The sequence below is a fragment of the Erinaceus europaeus genome, chromosome 20 (genome assembly GCF_950295315.1).
Source record: "Erinaceus europaeus chromosome 20, mEriEur2.1, whole genome shotgun sequence".
Classification (NCBI taxonomy): domain Eukaryota; kingdom Metazoa; phylum Chordata; class Mammalia; order Eulipotyphla; family Erinaceidae; genus Erinaceus; species Erinaceus europaeus.
Window position 1 is genome coordinate 24,214,058 of NC_080181.1, and position 20,814 is coordinate 24,234,871.

At 38.2% G+C, this 20,814-nt stretch overlaps 1 protein-coding gene and 1 non-coding gene across 5 annotated transcripts in view; both read left to right on the forward strand.

Annotated features, from left to right (window-relative positions):
* The window catches only part of LOC103128889 (protein NPAT), a 47,713-nt gene that overhangs the window by 17,083 nt on the left and 9,816 nt on the right, over positions 1-20,814 (forward strand). For 2 of the 4 annotated variants that reach the window (XM_060180133.1, XM_060180130.1), the window contains exons 5-13: positions 1,312-1,352; positions 1,976-2,200; positions 4,441-4,522; positions 6,226-6,313; positions 7,236-7,327; positions 7,404-7,488; positions 14,639-14,735; positions 15,762-15,890; positions 17,719-19,371. In XM_060180133.1, the coding sequence (XP_060036116.1) occupies positions 1,312-1,352; positions 1,976-2,200; positions 4,441-4,522; positions 6,226-6,313; positions 7,236-7,327; positions 7,404-7,488; positions 14,639-14,735; positions 15,762-15,890; positions 17,719-19,371 (2,492 nt within the window). Of the gene's footprint in view, positions 1-1,311; positions 1,353-1,975; positions 2,201-4,440; positions 4,523-6,225; positions 6,314-7,235; positions 7,328-7,403; positions 7,489-9,654; positions 9,728-14,638; positions 14,736-15,761; positions 15,891-17,718; positions 19,372-20,814 lie in introns of those variants that run through there. The other 2 variants (XM_060180131.1, XM_060180132.1) reach the window with 2 other exon arrangements.
* On the forward strand, positions 15,483-15,615 carry LOC132535161 (small nucleolar RNA SNORA55). Its single transcript, XR_009546945.1, has one exon. It is a non-coding gene; the product is annotated as a small nucleolar RNA SNORA55 (small nucleolar RNA).

A 20,814-nucleotide genomic window follows, 5' to 3' on the forward strand; every position in this document is an offset into this window, starting at 1 on the left:
TTTAGAATTTTCATATGGTAGTAATGCCTGTTTTCTGCCTATTTTGGCTGAGAGAGACCATTTGACATATGTAAGGCTTGGAATCGAACCTAGGACCTCATGCTTAAGAGCCCACAGCTTTATCAATTATACCACCTGCTGGGGCACTTACAGCATCTCATTGTCTGGTATGAAAGCCAGAGGCATCTTTTTCTCCCAGACCTACCAGTGAATACCCTGTTTTAATTCCACACACATATTCCTTCATCGTTTGAAACTGTTTAAGTGGCCCCAGATGCTTTAACTTAAAGTCACATGTATTCCCATTTCCTGACCACCTTTTGAAAATAATCTTAAATTCTGGTAGTGGGAGTAGTATAGAACTATACAGTACCCTTGTTTTATATTCTTATAAATCATTAATAAAAATATGAAAACAAAAAGATAATCTTAAAATATTTATAATTTAATACTTTTAGATACTTAAGAGTGGACTGTTAGCCAGATCTTGCCAAAATCAGTTACTATCAATAAAAATGCTTACTCTGATGATTCAGTAAGTTTTCTGGCTCTTGTTTGTGAAGACTTGCTTCACAGATTTTCTAAGGCAGTGGCACTGTGTCTGACACCCAAACATATTGCATAGTAAGTATAATTTATAGTAAAAGGAGAATCAACTTACATTAAGCATTTTCTTTCTTTTTTAAACTTTATTATTGGATAGAGACAGAAATTGAGGGGAAAGGGAAGTAGAGATGGAAAGAGATACCCGCAGCCCTGCTTCACTACTCATGAAGCTTTCCCCCTGTAGGTGGAGACCAGGGGCTTGAACCCAGGACCTTGTACACTAGTGTATGTGCTTAACCAGGTGCTCCACTGCCTGGCCCCTTTAAGCATTTTCTTAGAGATTTTTTTCTTCCTGTAAATATTGTATAGGACAGTGTGATGTCTTTTGAACTCAACTTTGGGATTTTGAAACACGTGAAATCAGAATTACACTGGGATGGTTCTAAAATTATAAAATGTAATTTATAATTGTAAATTTTTTTAATGTATGTATTCCTAAAGTCAAGTCAATTTGTATTCTTAGTGGATTGTGACTAGCATACTTAATTGAATAGAAATGTAGTTATTAAAATTATGTGAGTATATTTACAAGAAAATAACACTTGCTTACATAGTCCCCCAAACATGCTTGTCTTTTTTTTTTTTCTTTTAAGAGATCCTATTGCCTTTTAAGTCACAGTTTATTTCAAGTATGTCGCTGGTTAAAACAATACATCTTACTACCAGACATTTAATAATGGATAACTACTTTGTTTTATTTGTTAGGAGCATGCACAATTCTCCAGGGTTTGCTGCCAGTCAGAGAGGTTGGTATTCAAATTTAAAACTATAATGTTCAGGAATACTTACCCCATCAGATGATCTGTTACTGAGACCTTGTATATATCACTACTGCAGTTCTCTAAGTATACTTGGCATTTTAGTTATTCCCCCATTTTACTCATTAGTTCTCATAAATGCATAGTTCTCATTCCGGAAGTTTATTTCTTTATTTGGAGGTTTAATCAATGTGAATTATTAATAAAAATATTCACGCTTAGCAAAATTTGAATGTATCCTTTTAGCTTATTAATAAAAATGTACTCAGGCTTAGAAAAATTTTAGTGTATTTTAGTTTCTCATGAAACTATCACATAAACTAGTGGATTTTTTAAAGATTTTGTTTATTATTGAGAAAGATGGAGAGAGAGAGAGAAAGAACCAGACATCACTGGTACATGTGCTGCTAGGGATCAAACTCAGAGCTTCATGCTTGAGAGTCCAATGCTTTATCCACTGCACCTCCTCCTGGACCACAACAAGTTGATCTTTTTAAAGGACTTTTTCAATATGTAGAGCTAACATTTTAAATAGTAGGACATTATTTTAGGGATTTCTAATACCAAACTGTTCTTATTCTGAATTAATTGTAAGTGGCCATCTGTTTCAGCCCGAACAAGAAATGGAATTGCTGAAATTAAACGACAAAGACGACTTGCATCTCAAACAGCTCCTGTCACTTCAGAGTTGGTTACCTTACCCTACCCTTCGGAAAACTTTACTGCTACTCCCTTGACAGCTACACAAGTTACTCGTCCAGCTGGCCAAATTTCAGCTCCTTTAAGGTCAAATTTTATAGTAGTCAGTCATTCACAGGCACAAGAGACTGTACCTAGTAAGTTCCAATTTTGTGTTCTTGTATTTGATTTTATTTTGTTTGTCATTACTGAAGATTTACTGAGAAACAGAAAGATACCACACCACTCAAACTTCCTTCATTATTGTGGGAGCCAAGCTCTAACCTAAATTGTGCTCATAATAAAGCAAATGTACTATCCAGTGAGTTTCCTGATAGCATGTAAATTTTGTCTTTACTCAGATTTCTTAAATAAGATAATCTTTGTACTCATCATGTAGAATTATAGCAGTAAGACAAGATTCAGAATCTGAGACATTTTAAGATAGGATTCTTGTCCTACTCTGAATGAATTACAGCTTTGAACTTATTTCTTAATTTTCTACATTATAGAAAAAGAATCTGCAATTTTAAGTATGTTTCATTACCTCCTAACCTTTGTTTATGCCAGCCTGTCTTCCTGGAATGAGGAATCAGATTCACCTACCACCCTAAATGTTTTCCTTTTTTTTTTTTTTTTTTTTTAATTTCTTTATTGGGAGATTAATGGCTTGCAGTCGACAGGAAATATAATAGTTTGTACATGCATAACATTTCCCAGCTTTTCACATAACAATACAACCCCCACATAATATCAAATGTTCAATACTTACTTGAAACTCCAAAAAGCACATGATGTTAGGGATCAAAATAACTAGTTAATTGTAGAGTTAGGAGGTGGAGCTAGAGCTTGTTGGGTGGGGCTTTGTCTTTCCATACTTACAACCCAGTTCCCTCCTTACTACACTGGAGGAGAGTATTATGGTATTTGTCCCATGAAACTGAATGTGTAAGGCCCCAGATCCAATAATAATAGAGTTGATATTAAAATTCAGGCACGAGTTTGCTGTTCAGCTAAAACTTATTTTAATTTTCATCAGGGAAATGTATTTGCAGCACAGTTTTTGTCTGTGAGGTAAAATTTCATATTTCCCCAAAGTACTGTGCCTACCTGCATGGTTCATTCACCACCCAAGTGCCATGTGTCTCCATAGCAGGTTAGAGTGCCTCCAACTCCCGCCCCCCCCCATGAATGTCTTCAGATTGGTGTTTCAGAGATGTAGTAGTGGGAACTTTGTAGAATTGTACTGTGGTTATCTTACAATCGTATTTGTTTCTGTTTTTGTTTTTAAGAATTTATTTATTGGACCTGGGTGGTGGTGCACCTGGTTGAGTGCACATGTCACAATGTGCAAGGACCCAGGTTCAAGCCCCTAGTCCCCACCTGCAGGGAGAAAGCTTTACAAGTGGTGAAGCAGTGTTGCAGGTGTCTCTCTGTCTCTCTCCCATCTCTGCCACCCCCTTCCCTCTCAATTTCTGGCTGTCTATCCAATAAAGATATTAAATTTTTTTAGGAATTTATTTATTTATTTATTTATGAGAAAGATGGGGGAGAGAGAAAGAACCAGACACCACTCTGGTACATGAGCTGCCGGGCATGAGCTGCCGGGGATTGTACTCATAACCTCATGCTTGAGAATCCGGTACTTTATCCACTGCGCCACCTCCCAAGCCACTCCTATAATCTTGTTAATCATTATTAAACCACTATTTAAAAATAACAAATAAAAAACAAACTTAATAAAAGGTTTGTTTTACCCTATGTTTTTCCGTGTTTTGGTTCTTAAATCTTGCATATGAATGAATGTAATCATCAGTATGTCTCCCACAGACTCCTTTCACTTAGTATAAGCCCTCTGGTATCATTCAGGTGTAATTTAGCTAAAATGTATTTATATCCATTTTATTTCCAGTTTATTTTATATCTGATTTAAAATCTTATTATACATGGAAGAATTGTAAGAAGTATAGGAGCTGGGTGGTGGCACACCTGGTTGAGCACACATGTTACAGTGCACAAGGACCCATGTTCAAGCCCCTGGTCCCCACCTGCAGGAGGAAAGCTTCCCAAGTGGTGAAGCAGTGCTGCAGGTATCTCTGTCTCTCTCCCTATCTCCCCCTTCCCTCTCAATTTCTTCCTGTCTCTATCAAATAAATAAATGAAAATTTTTTCAAAAAAAATATAGGCCATATTTTTGTTGTTGATACAGTACTTTGTGGGTTTTTTATTGTTATATTCAAGTCATAGGGCCTATGTTTTATCTTCTGTGGTTCTACTCATATACTTGATACAAAGTACATACTAAATGTATTTAGTATAAATAATTTTTGATGCTGCTTATACCATTAAAATTTAGAAAGCTATTCAATTTCCTTGACTTCTTTTTCTTGAAATACAGCTGGAGAGATTTTAAATATCATTCCTGGTCCTCAGGAGAAGAAAAATCATGCCAGTTTAATGTCTCCTGGTAGACGCAAAAGGTAAATAATTATATTTTAAAAGATTCAGTTATTAATGAGGAAGAGAGACAGAGCATCACTTTGCATATGGAGTGGCAGGGACTGACCTCAGAACCTACCTCATGATGCTAAGAATCAGGCCCTCTACTACTATGGCCAAATCCTAGACCACAGTAAATGTTTTTCCCTCTTTCTTAATAGTAAGAGGGGAAGGGACAGAAAGAAAAAGACCACAGTATCAAAGTGTCCTTCAGTGCAGGAGGTATAGATTTCATACATGGGTCGCACACCTGGCAAAGCCACACACTATCCAGATGAGCTATTTTACGAACCCAGTAAATGTTTTTGAAAAGAACCAGTTTCCACAAACCTACAGAAATTATCTTTTAAAAATAGCAAGATTGGGTCTGCAGAAACCGATATGATGGTTATGCAAAAGACTTCATGTCTGAGGCTCTGAGGTCCTAGACTCAGTCCCCAGCACCACCATGTGCTAGACCTAAACAGAGCTGTGGTGTCTAGTTCTCTATTTATCTTTCTCTTTGTGTGTCTCTTTTAATAAAAAATAAGTAAAAATAAAGCAAGGTTGGACTGAGTTCTTGGGATTGTTCACTATATAACCATTCCTTTTTTTTTTTTTTTTTTTTTTTTTTGCCTCTAGGGTTATTGCTGGTTCTCTGTGCCTGCACTACAAATCCATTGCTCCTAGAGGCTATTGTTTGTTTGTTTGTTTGTTTGTTTGTTGCCTTTGTTTATTTGTATTGCTGTCGTTGGATAGGACAGAGAGAAATTGAAAGAGGACGGGTAGACAGAGCTGAGTACTGCTCATCTCTGGCTTATAGTGGTACAGGGGATTAAACCTGGGTCCTTGGAGCTTTGGGCATTAAAGTCCTTTGTATAATCACTGTTATCTCTCCCCATCCTTAAAATGTACTTTTTAAAGGATTTTTTTAAAGTATTCCCTTTTGTTGCCCTTGTTATTTTATTGTTGTAGTTATTATTGTTGTTGATGTTGTCGTTGGATAGGAAAGAGAAATGGAGAGAGTGGGAGAGAAAGATAGACACCTGCAGACCTGCTTCACCACCTGTGAAACAACTCCCCTGCAGGTGGGAAGCTGGGGGCTCGAACTGGAATCCTTACACCGGTCCTTGTGCTTTGCGCCATGTGCACTTAACCCACTGCACTACTGCCCAGCTCTCTTTTTTAAGGACTTTTATTCATTAATGATCATGTGATGCCAGGGATCAAGCTCGTGACTTCAAGCTATTATGTCCAATGCTCTAACTACTACACTACTTCCCAGGCAACATACACACAAAAAGGTTTTTTTTTTTTTTTTTTAATTTCTTTATTGGGTAATTAATGTTTTACATTCGACAGTAAATCCAATGGTTTGTACATGCATAACATTTCCCGGTTTTCCATATAACAATACGACCCCCACAGAAAGGTTTAGTTACTAATGAGAAGTCAGAGCATTATTCTGAAATACTGGCAGATGTGTGGAGCACAAAACTCAGTGGTTTGTGCTTACAAGTCCTGCCCTGTACCTCTTTCACCAAGTTTGTTTGTTCTTATTTCAAGTCTAGCAGTGTTTCAATACTAGCTCTTCCTTCATTTCTACCAGATAGACAATGTTGTACCATGATCTTAAGATTTATGTCAGCATACGCAATTATTGAGTCTGGTATTCATACTAACAGACTTTTCTAATGTGTTCAAGTGAATCTCAAAAAAAAAGTATCACTCTGTCTGGACCCCATTCAACAATACGGAATTTCCAGGATCCAAACGCATTTGCAGTAGAAAAAGTAAGTGACCCCCCCCCCAAATTTAAAAAATATTTTCTTTATGTTAATGAGAAGATAGTAGTACGAAAGAGAGACCAGAGCACTGCTCAACTCTGGCTTATGGTGGTGTTGAGAATTGAACCTGTAACCTTAGGTTCAAAATCTTTTTTTTAAAAAAAATACTATTGCATAACAATTATATGTCTCCCTTTCCCTCCCCAAAATTGTCAATTTGAGATACTCCTGGGCCTTTACACATTGACAAACACAAAACTTTGTGCATAATAGAGTTTTTCTCTTAAAACACTGTAATAAAAGTACCCTGTGGTAGGGAGTAGCAGCTTATAAAAGTAGGTGTCCATTCAGAATAGAGGGTGCAAAAGCTCTAAGGATAGTATATATGGGAAACTAATCACTTTGTTTTGCTGAATTTTACAATGTAATAATGTTTATTGTTTGTTTTATTCTTACTGGAGTCAGATTACTAAAAAAGTTAACATGCAAAGCCAAAGTTTGGAATTGTAGTCTGTAATCAGTGAACAAAGTGAAGCGTCTGAAACCACTTGTATGTTGTTAGGTGTGGTATACAGGTTTTATTTAATTTAAATATTTTAACTTATTTTATTTGATATGACAGATATTAAGAAGGCAGGGGGATGGAGGAGGGAGAGACAGACACAGATGAGCAGTACTGTTTACCTACTCATGAAGCTTCTTCCCTGCAGGTGGGGGCCAGGGGCTGGAACCTGGCATGGTATAACACATGCACTTAACCAGGTGCGCCACAGCCTGGCTCCAAGTATACAGATTTTAACACAAAGGGGACCATCCTAACTTCTGAATATTCAGCTCAGCTTATTAATACCAGCCAGCTTCTATCGTTGGGTTCTTTTTTAAAAACAATCTGTCCTGTGTTTTTATTAATATTCATTTTCCTTTCCAGCAAATGGTTATTGAAAATGCACGAGAAAAGATACTAAGCAACAAATCTCTTCAAGAGAAGCTTGCTGAAAACATAAATAAGTTTTTGACTAGGTAAGCTACATGTGTTTAAAACACCTAATTGTTTCTGCCTAGTTGAGAACTCTACTAAAATATTTTTCTTTTTCAGTGACAATACTGCTCAAGTACCTAAGCAAACAGACAGCAACCTTACTGAGCCAGAGACTTCAATTGATGAACTCTTAGGACTTCAGGTAGGTTAAGGGTGTGTGTAAGTACTCAGGCAAAACTGACTGTGTGTCCCGTGATGGTTCACCTAGTAGAGCTCACTGTTGGTATGCACAAAGCCACCAGTTTAAGTCCCCTGTCCCTACCTACCTGGGGAAACTTGATAAGTAGTAGAGTAGTGTTGCTAGTGTCTCTCCTTTTTTCCCTCTCCATCACTTACTCACTACTCCTGCAGCCACTGAGGACCTCTAGTAACCCTTGAGGAGAGAATGCTGCTTATATTTTGGCTTCTTTTCAAACTCTTTGCCAACAGATCAATGTTTAAACGATGTAATTCAAGGTACAGATTTCCTCCATTATCTGAATGTGATGTCCAACCCCACCGATAGTTTGAGAAAAGTTTTATCACATCTGTCTGGACTTGCAGGATAGCTAACCTGAATAGTAATCCTGCTTTCTCATTCAAATGAACCAAGTTCAACCCAGTCCCCCTGCATTGGGGGAAAGCTTCAGTGCTGTAGTGTCTTCCTTCCATGTCTTTAGCTGAAGATTAGCTTGGAGCAGTGAAGCCGTGGTGATGGTTACAGTTATATTACTCCTATCTTAAAGTCTGGCAATTTGGCTAAGTCCCCTCCACAGATGCACACAAAACTTTTTTTATGGTAGACAGTAACTGAAAACAGACCAGCTGTTCCCTAGAAAAGGGAATGAACAAAATTTTAAGTCATATTGGTGTATTGCACCAAAGTAAAAGACTCAGGTGTGTGTGTGTGTGTGTGTGTGTGTGTGTGTGTGTGTGTGTGTGTGTGTGTGTGTGTGTGTGTGGCGCGCGGGAGCGGGGATGGCTCAGGTCCTGGGACATAATGGCAGAGGGTAGAGAAGGACCTAGTGGGGGTTGAATTGTTAATATTATACATGTACACACTGTTGTATTTTTCTGTCAACTATAAACCATTAATCCCCTGATGAAATTTAAAAAGAAAAATTAAGTCATAAAATAGAAATGTTGTACAGCAGGCTACAAGATAGCACACCTTACCATGCATTATATGACTTCACGAGAGTTTCTCTTCACAAGTTTTTTTGTTTTTATACGGCTGGGGATCAGTGCTAGGACTTTGAATCCACTGCTCCTGGAGGCCATTTTTTCCCATTTTATTGCCATTGCTGTTGTTGGATAGGACAGAGAGAAATCGAGAGAGGAGGGGAAACAGGAGGGGGAGAGAAAGATAGACACCTGCACATCGCTTGTGCAGAGGCCCTATTGCAGGTGGGGAGCCGGGGGCCCGAACCGGGATCCATATGCCTGTTCTTTCGCTTCACGCTAACTGCTCTTAAATCGCCTGCACTTCTGTCCAGCCCTCTTTTTTTTTTCCCCCTATTTTTTTCATATAGGGTAGAGAAATTGAAGGAGGAAACATCCCACTATAGGTGGGGAGCAAGGACCTCAAACCAAGGTCCTTGCACATGGCAACTGGCATGCTCAACCAGGTGTGCCACTGCCTGGTCCCCAAAAATTTATTGAAGTTTAACCTTTTTTTTTTTTTAAAGTTTGATTTTATTTATTGGATAGAGACAGTCAGAAATAAGACAAAAAGAGAGAGAGCAACACTGCTTTACTGTCGCAAAGCTTTCCTCCTGCAGTTGGGGACGGGGTGATGGGGGAGGGGGACTCGAACCTGGTTCCTTTTGTATTATAACATGTTCTGAAGTATGCTACCACCACCAACCCAAATTTTCCTATCCCAATATATTCGAATGTATGTTTTACCAAAATTGAAATACTTGGAATTTTTTTATAACTGACATTGAGAATTTAAATCTCAGGCAGAGTAATAGCATAATGGTAATACAAACAGACTTTCATGTCTGAGGTTCAATCCCCTTCACCACCATAAGCCAGAGCTGAGCAGTCCTCTGGTAAGTAAAACAGCATTTAAATCTGCAACTAATTTAAGGGTAAATGAATATCCATAGTTACTTACTTGAAATGCCTTTTAAGTCTATTGTTTTTGCTTTAAAAAATATGCTAGTTGTCCTTTTTATTCTACAGTCTCCATATTTTATTTAAAAACATCACAAAACTTCACCTAAAACTGATACAGCTGGTGAAAAAAAAACAACATTGCCTTATCAGCTGTTCTCTAACCTTACTTCAGCCTTTTACTCATACTCTTATCATAGGCCCAACTGTGAGAAGTTTCCATCTAATCTGTTTTCAGTGACATGATAGAGAATAAGATGGTGGTGCTGATAACTACTTCAGTAAGTGAAACCTCAGCATTTCAACTCACCATTCACTAGGTGGAAGGCATCTTCTGGTTGTACCCCAGCTTTGAATGAATTGTCTTAAAAGTATGTTCAGTATTATCTGTTTAAATATATTGGTTTCTAAAAAAATAAATAAATCAGATGTTCCATTAATAAATATATTTAATTCAGTAGTACACTGGGTCAAACTACTTTTATTTAGTAGTGCTTAAACTTTGTATGAGCATATACATAGTAGTTACACAGATAACCTGCATTCTTAGCAGTCTCAAAGGATACTTGTCAGTAGTCATCTGGCTTTTTGTTTGATTTTAATGTGGGGCTAGGAATGAGCATAGGTCTTCATGTGTTCACTCCATTACTGGGCCACCTCCCTAGCCCAATTTTTCGCATATTTTTCCATGGGTGTTGGAGGACACCAAGGCTTCTCCACTATCTATGTAGTTCCATCTCTTTTTTTGTTCTTGGTGCTTTTATGTGGTGTTCCTAACTCTTAAGTTTTAAATGTACAGCTGTTTTCTCCTTCTCTCCCTGTTTCTCTTACTCCTCCTCCCTCCTGTCTTTCCCCTTCTCTCACTTCCTCTTCCATTTTTATTGCACAGTTATTTGAAAGAGAGCCAGAGCAGCATTCTAGTGAATTTGCCAGGAATCTAACTTCAGACCTCATGTGTAAAAATCCAACCCTTTATCTACTGCCATCTCCTGAACTACTGATCTGGTTTTTTTGTTTGTTTGTTTGTTTTGTTTTTTCACTAGTAAGAATTTATCCTGGGCTGGGGATAATGTAAAGGTTATGCAAAAGGCTTTAATGTCTGAGACATGCAAAATATCTGCAGCTTGTGTTCTCTGGCTCCTGTAATCAGTATCACTTTGCATAATGGTCATAAGCTATAATGAAGAAAATACCTCTCAAAAGGGTCATCTTCTTCTAGCGTTTGCCCTTCTTCCGTAGCCAGTCAACAGCGTCAGGTTGAGCCTGATGTAAAGTTTCGAGACCTCCTTTGAATCTGGAGAGGTGGCAGTCGTTGACTATGTGAGTCATAGTCTGTCTGGAGCCGCAGGGGCAGTTCGGGTCGTCTCGGGCTCCCCAGCGATGGAACATGGCGCACCGGCCATGGCCTGTTCGATAGTGATTGAGGAGGGCCCAATCATAACGTGCTAGGTCAAAGCCGGGTTGACGCTTGCAGGGGTCTGTGATGAGGTGTTTGTTCTTTACCTCAGCTGACTGCCAGCTCTGTTTCCAAGAGTCTGGAACAGAGAAGTTCAGTGTAGGCGTAGGGGACCAGATTGGGTGACGAGACGTCAAGCGTTGGACAGGGTGGGCGAAGATATCCGCGTATATTGGCAGGTCCGGTCGAGCGTAGACGTGGGAAATGAACTTAGATGATGCCGCATCCCGACGAATATCTGGCGGGGCGATGTTGCTAAGAACTGGCAGCCATGGAACCGGGGTGGAAGAAGAAAAGGGTCATGAATTGGGCAAGGGAGATAGCATAATGGTTATGTAAAATACACTCCCAGGGGGCATAAAGAATAGAAAAACTATCAATGAAGGGGATAAGATACAGAGTTCTGGTGGTAGGAATTGTGTGAATTGTACCCCCCTTACCCTATGGTCTTGTCAGTGTTTCCATTTTATAAATAAAATTATAATTTAAAAAAGTCTTCATGCCTGAGACTCTGAGGTTCTAGGTTCAGTCCCTAGCGGCACCATAACCCAGAGCTAAGCTCTGGTAAAGGAATGAACAGATGCCTTAATATTTGTTATACTTTAGTGTAAATGAAAATTTGAGGATGTGGGTAGATAGAATAGTGGTTATGCGAAGAGCCTCTCATGCCTGAGGCTTCAAAGTCCCAGGTTCAATCCCCCGCACTACCATAAACCAGAGGTGAGCAGTGCTGTGATAAAAAGAAATTTGAAATATCCACCTTGGAGAATTAAGTATAGCATAATTGCACAAAAGAAAGGTTTATTCTAGTAATATATTACTTTCAATAAGTAGTGCCTAGCTACTGTTTTTAGCTTAGTAAAGGCAGAACTATTTTTTTAATATTTGTTTATTTTCCCTTTTGTTGCCCTTGTTCTTTATTGTTGCTGTATTGTTGTTATTGATATTGCTGTTGTTGGATAGTACAGAGAGAAATGGAGAGAGGAGGGGAAGACAGAAAGGGGGAGAGAAAGAGACACCTGCAGACCTGCTTCACTGCCTGTGAAGCGACCCCCCTACAGGTGGGGAGTTGGGGGCTCGAACTGGTATCGTTATATATATATTGCATAGGCATGAAATTCTAAAAATTTAAACCAATTGGGAGTCGGCCAGTAGCGTAGCGGGTTAAGCGCACGTGGCGCAAAGCACAAGGATCAGCTTAAGGATCCCAGTTCGAGCCCCCCACTCCCCACCTGCAGGGGAGTCGTTTCACAAGCTGTGAAGCAGGTCTGCAGTTGTCTATCTTTCTCTCCCCCTATGTCTTCCCCTCCTCTCTCCATTTCTCTCTGTCCTATCCAACAGCGAACAACATCAACAATGGCAATAATGATAACCACAACAAGGGCAACAAAAAGGGGGGGAAAATGGCCTCCAGGAGCAGTGGATTCATGGTGCAGGCACCGAGCCCAGCAATAACCCTGGAGGAAAAAAAAAAATTTAAACCAATTGGAGGACAATCCACTTTATAACATATAAATCCTCAAAGGGTTAACAGCAACAGTACCTCTTAGAGGTTGTGCTCCAAACATGATATTGTGTAAAATCTAGGTAACAAAATCCATTATCTCCTACTCCATTCCACACCTAGCTTCCAGAATGACTATCAGCCTTAAAGTCCCAGAATGAAATGTATCTTAAAGGAAAAAAATTAAAATGTAGATACTATAAAATTATTTTGCTTTATAAATATAATTAAACTGTTTAGTTACATTGATGGAGAAAAAAGAGAAGAAATACTAGTTGATGTTGAGCAAAATGACATAAAGTTCTTCCAAAATTTTATATACCTGTTACTGATTTGCTTTAAATTTTAATTTCCCAGAACTTTCCAACCTTAAATGAAAATTTATTGTAATTGACAAACCTCATTCCCTATTAACTCAGACTTGCAAGACTGTATATTTCAAATCATATAATGTGAAAAGACCAAAGCAAACAAAGGAGAGATGAAGTAGATTTTGAAGGATATGAAAAGCAATATACAGTATAGTAGTGTGGTAAAAGCAGATTAAAGAACATTATAAAGTCACAGAAAAAAGATGACATTTGTGGTTATCAAAAGCAGGGGGTAGTGGTAGCTAAAATTAAATGCTATGTATTCAGCATGATCCCTGTAGTTAACGACTGTATGGTATGCTTGAAATTTGTTTAGTGGGTAGAGGAAATATCACAGTGGTTATGCGGACAAACTCTCATGCCTATGACTCTTGAGTTCCCAGGTTCAATCCTTTACACCACCATAAGCCAGAATTGAGCAGTGCTCAATTAAAAAGAGAGAGCTGTTTGGAAAATAAGTTCTGGGAGTTGGGCGGTAACGCAGCAGGTTAAGCGCACGTGGCACAAAGCAGAAGGACCAGCATAAGGATCCTGGTTCGAGCCCCCGGCTCCCCACCTGCCAGGGGAGTCGCTTCACAGGCAGTGAAGCAGGTCTGCAGGTGTCTTTCTTTCTCTCCCTCTCTATGTCTTCCCCTCCTCTCCATATCTTTCTGTCCTATCACAAAGCACAAGGACTGGCATAAGGATCCTGGTTCGAGCCCCCGGCTCCCCACCTGCTGGGGAGTCGCTTCACAGGCAGTGAAGCAGGTCTGCAGGTGTCTATCTTTCTCTCCCTCTCTATGTCTTCCCCTCCTCTCCATATCTTTCTGTCCTATCACAAAGCACAAGGACTGGCATAAGGATCCTGGTTCGAGCCCCCGGCTCCCCACCTGCAGGGGAGTCGCTTCACAGTCAGTGAAGCAGGTCTGCAGGTGTCTTTCCTCTCTGTCTTCCCCTCCTCTCCATTTCTGTCCTATCCAACATCAGTAACAACTACAACAAAACAAGGGCAATAAAAAGAAACAAAAATAGGTTCTAGGAGTTTTCATCAATCACAGGGAGAAAAGGCTTTGTTGTGTCTTTTTTATTTTAATCCCATCCTCTCCCCAGCCCCCCCAGTGAAGCTGAACATCTACCCTCAACCCAGAGATTATTACTTTGGTGCCCTACTCCAAATTCAGTCAAATCCTGCTTTGAGTTTCCCTTTTTGCTCTTCTTTCCTTCTTTCTCAGCTTCTATTTATGAATAGAATCATCCCATACTCCTTTGTCTTTCTGACTTAGCTCACTTAACATAATTCCTTCTAGCTCCATCCAAGATGGGTCAGAGAAGGTGGGTTCTTTATTATTAATATCTGCGTAGTAGTTCATTGTATATATATACCACAGCTTTCTCAGCTATTGTCTTCTGTAAGTCAGTAGCTATTAACTAAATTTTATGATGGTGACTATTTCACAGTGTTTGTAGGCCAAGACATACCAGTATACCTTAGATTTATACAGTGTTGTGTGTTAAAAAATATAGAATGATTTGTATTTATGTATATGTTATTCCTATATTTTTGTTTTTAGTGTTTGAGAATGTAATCAAGCTTCTGTTTTTTGCTGGATCACTGCTTAGCTCTGGTTTGTGATGGTGCTAGGTATTAAATCTGGGTCTGTGAAGCCTAAGGCATAAAAATCTTTTTGCATGACCACTATGGTATTTCCCTGGCTCTATAATCATTAGGTTTTAACTCCAACAAGTAAAATTCAAGAACATTCACTTTATATTTTCTGGTCTTGACTTAAAAAGTCAAACTGTCAAACTACCAGTTGTCCTCTAATGATTTTGCTGGAACTAAGCCTTATTAATTTACTTGACATCACTTCTTCTTTTGCAGAGTGAAATTCACATGTCTGAAGAAGTTATACAGGATATATTGGAACAGACAGAATCAGATCCAGCATTTCAGGCACTGTTTGATCTTTTTGATTATGGTAAGTAATCTGTTTCTTTAAAGGTAGGTAGAAGAATATCATTCTAAGGAAAAGTATCAAACACTTGCATGTCATCCTTCCACAGGTGTCATTCTAATCCCTGTATCATTTCAGTTTCGGTATATACTGCTGAAGCTAGCACTATGAAATATATTTTACATTTTTATTTACTCCCTGTGAAAAAGAGCATTATTCCATGAAACACCAGGGATTGAAATGAGAGTCTTTGGCATGCAAGTCTCATTCTCTTCCAGTTGAATTATTTCCCCCAATAAGATGGTTTGGGGGAAAAATAATAGATGTTTTGTGCTTTCTTTTTGTAGACATGTTTGTTTACATAACATGTTCAATTCTACTAATGCACACATTGTACTGGTCAAAATTGGGGAATATTGAAACAGCACCAAAAATTGTTAATTACCCTCTGTACTACTGCCTAATACAATAGTTCTTACAATGTAATCCCCTGCAGCATTAATGCATTTAAAATGGTGATTCTAACAGAAGTTTAAGAATTCAGAGTCTGGCAACCCTGGAATTGACATAGTAGATAAGGCCTCGGACCTCTAGCATGATTTTCTTGGTTCAGTCCTTGGCATCACTTGTACCAGCTGCATATTTAGGTTTTCTCATACTCCGATCTCTCACTAATAAGTAGTTATTAAAAAAAAAAAAAAACTACCAGTGTGATGAAAAGTCTTAATACTAGTCAGTGATATACAAGGCAAGCAATTTAAAAGCATCCATGCACCTAAATCTTTCCCTTTCCTTGTTTCTTCACGTAGGTGTGGGGACAAATGGTGCTTCAGTTTGATCAGAAGAAATCCAGACAGATTGTTTTCCATTTATCTGGAGACCTCTCTACAATTTGGCCACACCTCAAAAAAAATAAAAATAAAAAGCATCTAAAAGACCATAATTAAAACCAAAATTTAACATTTGCTTGACCGCTGTCAAGCTATATTAATTGATGCGTGTTTTAGTGTGGTCATTTAACCAGTTGTTTCCCTGTTCCCTTTCTAACAGGTAAAACAAAGAATAATAAAAATGTTTCACAAGGCATTTCCAGTCAGCATATGGAAACCAATTCCAATGTAGTCTTAGCAGATGAAACTAATCTAACAGTTAAAGATTCTTTTAAAACAGAAAGATCTGGTAAGAATTTGATTTTGTTGATGTTATCAATCCACATCCTAATTACTAGTCTTAAATTTTCAAAGGCAGGAAATACTATCCAATTTGGAAATTGATCGATTACCACATAGGTGATTTTCAGATTTGTTTTCTCCATTAATAAAGTATTCCCAAGACTTTGGTTTAAAGACAAATCTCTAGTTCTCATTCTTTTATGATGCAATAGGATTTTGATTTCACAATTTGATTAGTTTACAGATCTATCACATTTAGCATAATTTTGAAGCACAAATTTTAGTTCCTAATATTAATCAGTATATCATGTTAATGTTAATAGGCACATGATAGGTAATTAACATTTTTCTGAAATAGCTTCGTATTATTAATCTTATATCCTAAATTGAGTACTACATAACACTGTCTTGTTTTTGCTAAGTGCCCTCTTTTTTTTTTCTCTTTCTTTTTTTCCCCAGCATTATAAGTTTATTCATTCAGTTCAGGTTCTCGTGGAATAATGCCTCTTTTTTTGGTCGGGGCCTAATGCACATGCAATTCCACTATTCCCAGCCCAAATTTTTCACTCTCCTTATTTTCAACAGAATAGGAAAGACATCACAAGTCTGCTCTACCATCTGTGGAGCTTCCCCTAGTGTAACATCATTAATACTCCCAGGAGCTCTCCTGGTTCCTAGAATACCTCATTGATGACATTTTCTTACATCCTGTAGGCAGAAAGAAGTACCTTTTGCTTTTGTACTCTTATAGTTTTTAAAGATCTATTGTTTCCAAAAGGAAAACATCACTCCTGCATATGGTAGCAGGACCATCATGCTTAAAAGTCCTGTGTTCTGCCATCACACCACTCCCAACCTCATTTTACCACATTTTATATAATCTGTCTTAACTAGACAGATCTCTCCAAAGGCAAGGACTAAAGTATTCATTTATAGTTTTTCTTCAGTAACTGCAATGTTAATCAGTATACAATAAAATCAAATATTGATCATGATGAAAAGTGCTTTGTTGTATTTCACCTATAAATACATCAAATAAAGTAAAGTCAAGAAGTGGTAGAAACTGAAAAGTCAACAGTTTGGGATAAAAATGAATGCTTAGAACTATTTTTTTTTTAATTAGCTATTAAAACAAGACAGTATCAGTCTGTTACATGCGATGATTCGATACTGAGGATTGAATTCAAGACCTCATGATTGAGAGGCCAACATTTTATCCACTATGCAACTTCCAAGGCCTCAGGAACTTTTTTTTTTTGGTAGTTGTCTTAGAACTTTTTTTTAAAGAAATCGTTCAGTGGCCAGGTGGTGGCATACCAAGTTAAGCACATATGTCATCATGCGCAAGGACCTGGGTTTGCATCCCCTCTGTATCCCCCCCCAGTATCTCTCATGTCCAATAAAAATAGAACGAAAAATAAATGCCCTTCAGGAGCAGTGGATTCATAGTGTAGGTACTGAGCCCCATCAATAAGCCTTGTGGCCAAAAAGAGAAAGTGGTAAATACATTCTTAAACCTATGTAATTTTCCCTTATCAGATATTTTCCAAGAAGCTTGAAAAACAACTGGATGCTTGGTTTGTATTTTTCCTGAATGAGCTACTACTTAGTTCTGGCTCTTGGTACTGCTGGGGCTCAAACCTGAGGCCTCTCAGGTGCAAGTCCTCTGCTTTGGCCTTTATTTTAAAGGAAAGTGGTAAAAATTAACTCATAGTGTTCTTGATACTCTGAAAAATGAGAGAAATGATTTATCTTCCACTTACTGATACTTGTAAAGTAGGTTTTACAGTAGAGATTTCTGTCTCAAGCTTTACATGCACCTTTATGTTTTATAGGTAATCGTTCTGGTGAACCCCCAAGTTGTGCATCTTGTCAAAATGAAGACACAGCAAGCGCTTTAAAAAATGACAGCAATCATAATGAGCCCACTAAACGGGAAACCCAGGGACAGTTTTCTCACAGTGACCCTAGCATCCAGAAAAAGGGCTTTAAGACAGTTGTACCTACTGAACAGAAGTGTAATCTTGATATTGCCTTTGAATCTGTGCCTAATTTGAATGACTTTAACCAAAGAGTAAATTCTGATGTGGAATGTAGTCAACATTGTACTGAATTATACACTGATCAGATGTCCACTGAAACTGAAATGGCTATGGAAGTCGAGAAGAGTTCTTTGTCTCCAAATATGTCAGCTGAATCTCGATTACAACCTGACCAATCTGATATACCAATAACTTCATTCATTTCCCTTAGTGATACTAACAATGATAATTCAATTATTTCTGGGGGAAATTGTCAAATTTTACCCCAGAATGCCCCACTAACTGAAAAACTATCCCCAAAAAGACAGTTTTGTGAGAGTTCTAATAATATGGGAAGACTTAGAAATAATTTGCATGGCTCCAAGTCACCAGATTCCAGTGAAATTAACCCGAGTAAAATTGAAATTAATAATGTGTTAGCAGTTGCATCACAAAAACTTTCAGATTGCCAAAATAATTCTTCACTTCAAAGTAAAAAATTACCTGTATCTGTTGAAAGTTCAGGCTTAAATATATCTGAACAACAAACTGAAGCTCTTACACAACCATCTAATGATTCATCTGTTGAGTTAAATCATGCGGACCATGAAATTCAATCCTCCATGCCTGAGAAAGTTACTTTGAATTCACAAGGATCTTCAACTTCTGTAAGACAAGTTGGAGATATGTTTCTATCTTTAAATGAAGATAATTGTGAGGAAGTTGCATTGATGCCTCCAGAAAGCAATCCTGTAGAAGACAGACACATTCTTCCTTCAGAATCAGAATCTGTGCATTCTTTTAAGGGGGCATCTCACCCTGAGTCCCAAAATGCTAGTGATAAAACTGTTAGAGACAGCTCAGGCGAGATAGATGGGTCAAATATTGTTTCCCTCAAAATTATTATCAGTGACGATCCATTTGTTTCCTCAGATACAGAACTTAACAGTGCTGTTTCTAGTATCAATGGAGAAAATTTGCCAACTATAATTTTATCTTCTCCCACTAAGTCATCTGCTAAAAATGTAGAATTAGTTAAATGCTTGTCTTCAGAAGAAACTGCAAGCACTCTTGTTTGTGCTGAAGGAACAGAAGAATCATCCTCAATGGAGCAGAGCCTTCTAGCACTGAAACCTGAAGACTCTACAAGAAACAACACACAGAATGAAGACAACGTTGCCTTTTCTGGAAATGTTGTTACACCCTGTGTTTCCAAGGATGGTGGGTTCATACAGTTGATGCCAACTACAAGTACAACTTTTGGCAGCTCAAATAATATTTTAATTGCTACTTGTGTGACTGATCCAACTGCCTTAGGAACAACTGTAAGTCAATCTAATGTTGTTGTGTTACCTGGGAACACTGCGCCTATCACTGCTCAGCCTCCACCACCTCAGCTGCAGACACCACCAAGGTCAAACAGTGTATTTGCTGTCAACCAAACTGTTTCACCCAGCTTTTCACAAGGTAACTTTAATAACAATGGACAGTTAGGTGGTTTTATGCATATGTCTAGTTGCTAATAGATAATACACTGGTACACATACCACAGGTAATGTTTTTGGGTTAATGACAGAAATCAAGAAAGGAAGAGAGGGAGAAAGAAACCCCCAGCACTGGTTCACCACTGTCAAGCTTTCTCTGCAGGTTGGGGGTGAGGGGCTTGAACCTGTGTCCTTGCACATTATAGCATGTGCTCTCAACCACTGCCTGACCTCTTGTGATGAATGTTTTTGAGGTTTAAAATAATGCAGCTTTTTTATCATTCAAAAAAAATTTTTTAAGAATATACTGAAATTGATTTCTTTCAAATGGCACCATTTTACTTTTCTGTGCAATTGCTGAATATAAGATACTGACCAATGTATTGATAGTATGAGAAACAATTCAATTTATGCCTATGCCTCTTTATTGTAACTAATTCAGTCAGGCCTTTTAAAAAAAATAAGGTATGGAATTCAGTATTTTTGTTTGTGTGATTTTACTTTTCTACAATCTCATGGTCCATATGTTAAACTAGAACAAATCAAAGAAAGACTATAATTCATCAAATGTTTTGTACATAACTCTAAATGCTGTGGGAAATCTGTTTGTTTTTTGACCTCAGAGGTTATTGCTGGGGTTCAGTGCCTGTACCACAAATCCATTGCTCCTGGAGGCTTTTTTTTTCCCCCTTTTGTTGCCCTTGTTGTTTTATCATTGTTGTTGTTGTTGTTATAGATATTGTTGTTGTTGGGTAGGACAGAGAGAAATGGAGAGAGAAGGAGAAGACAGGGAGAGAAAGATAGACACCTGCAGACCTGCTTCACTGCCTGTGAAGCAACCACCCTGCAGATGGAGGAGCCAGGGGCTCAAACCAGAATCCTTACACCATCCTTGCACTTCGCGCCATGTGCACTTAACCTGCTGCACTACCATCTGACCCTTTCTCTTTTTTAACAAACTCATGTTTTTCAGTTCTCTGTATTGCAAACATGAGCAAAAGCATCTAGTTGTTTTTCAGAGAAATATAGATCATTTGGTAAAAGGTGAATTTTATCAGCAAGAGTCCTTGAATACCAAATTAAAGAACCTCAAAGTACTAGATATAAGAAGTATGAGAAAAACAAACAAATATATATATGTGAAAAATTTAAAGTACTAGAGTAAAAATGACATCATTTCAAGATAGAAAGGACTGTATGTGTGTAAACATGTTATACGTGTAGAAGCGCTCTATGTAATTAACATGAATCTATGACTGTCTTGAACTTGTTTCTCTATTCTCTGCTTAGAACATCCTCTATTCATATCTTCCTCCCATTTAAAACTTCAAAGTTGTGGTCTGGGAGGTGGCGCAGTGGCTAAGGCACTAGACACTCAAGCATGAGGTTCTGAGGTCAATCCCCGGCAGCACATGTACCAGAGTGA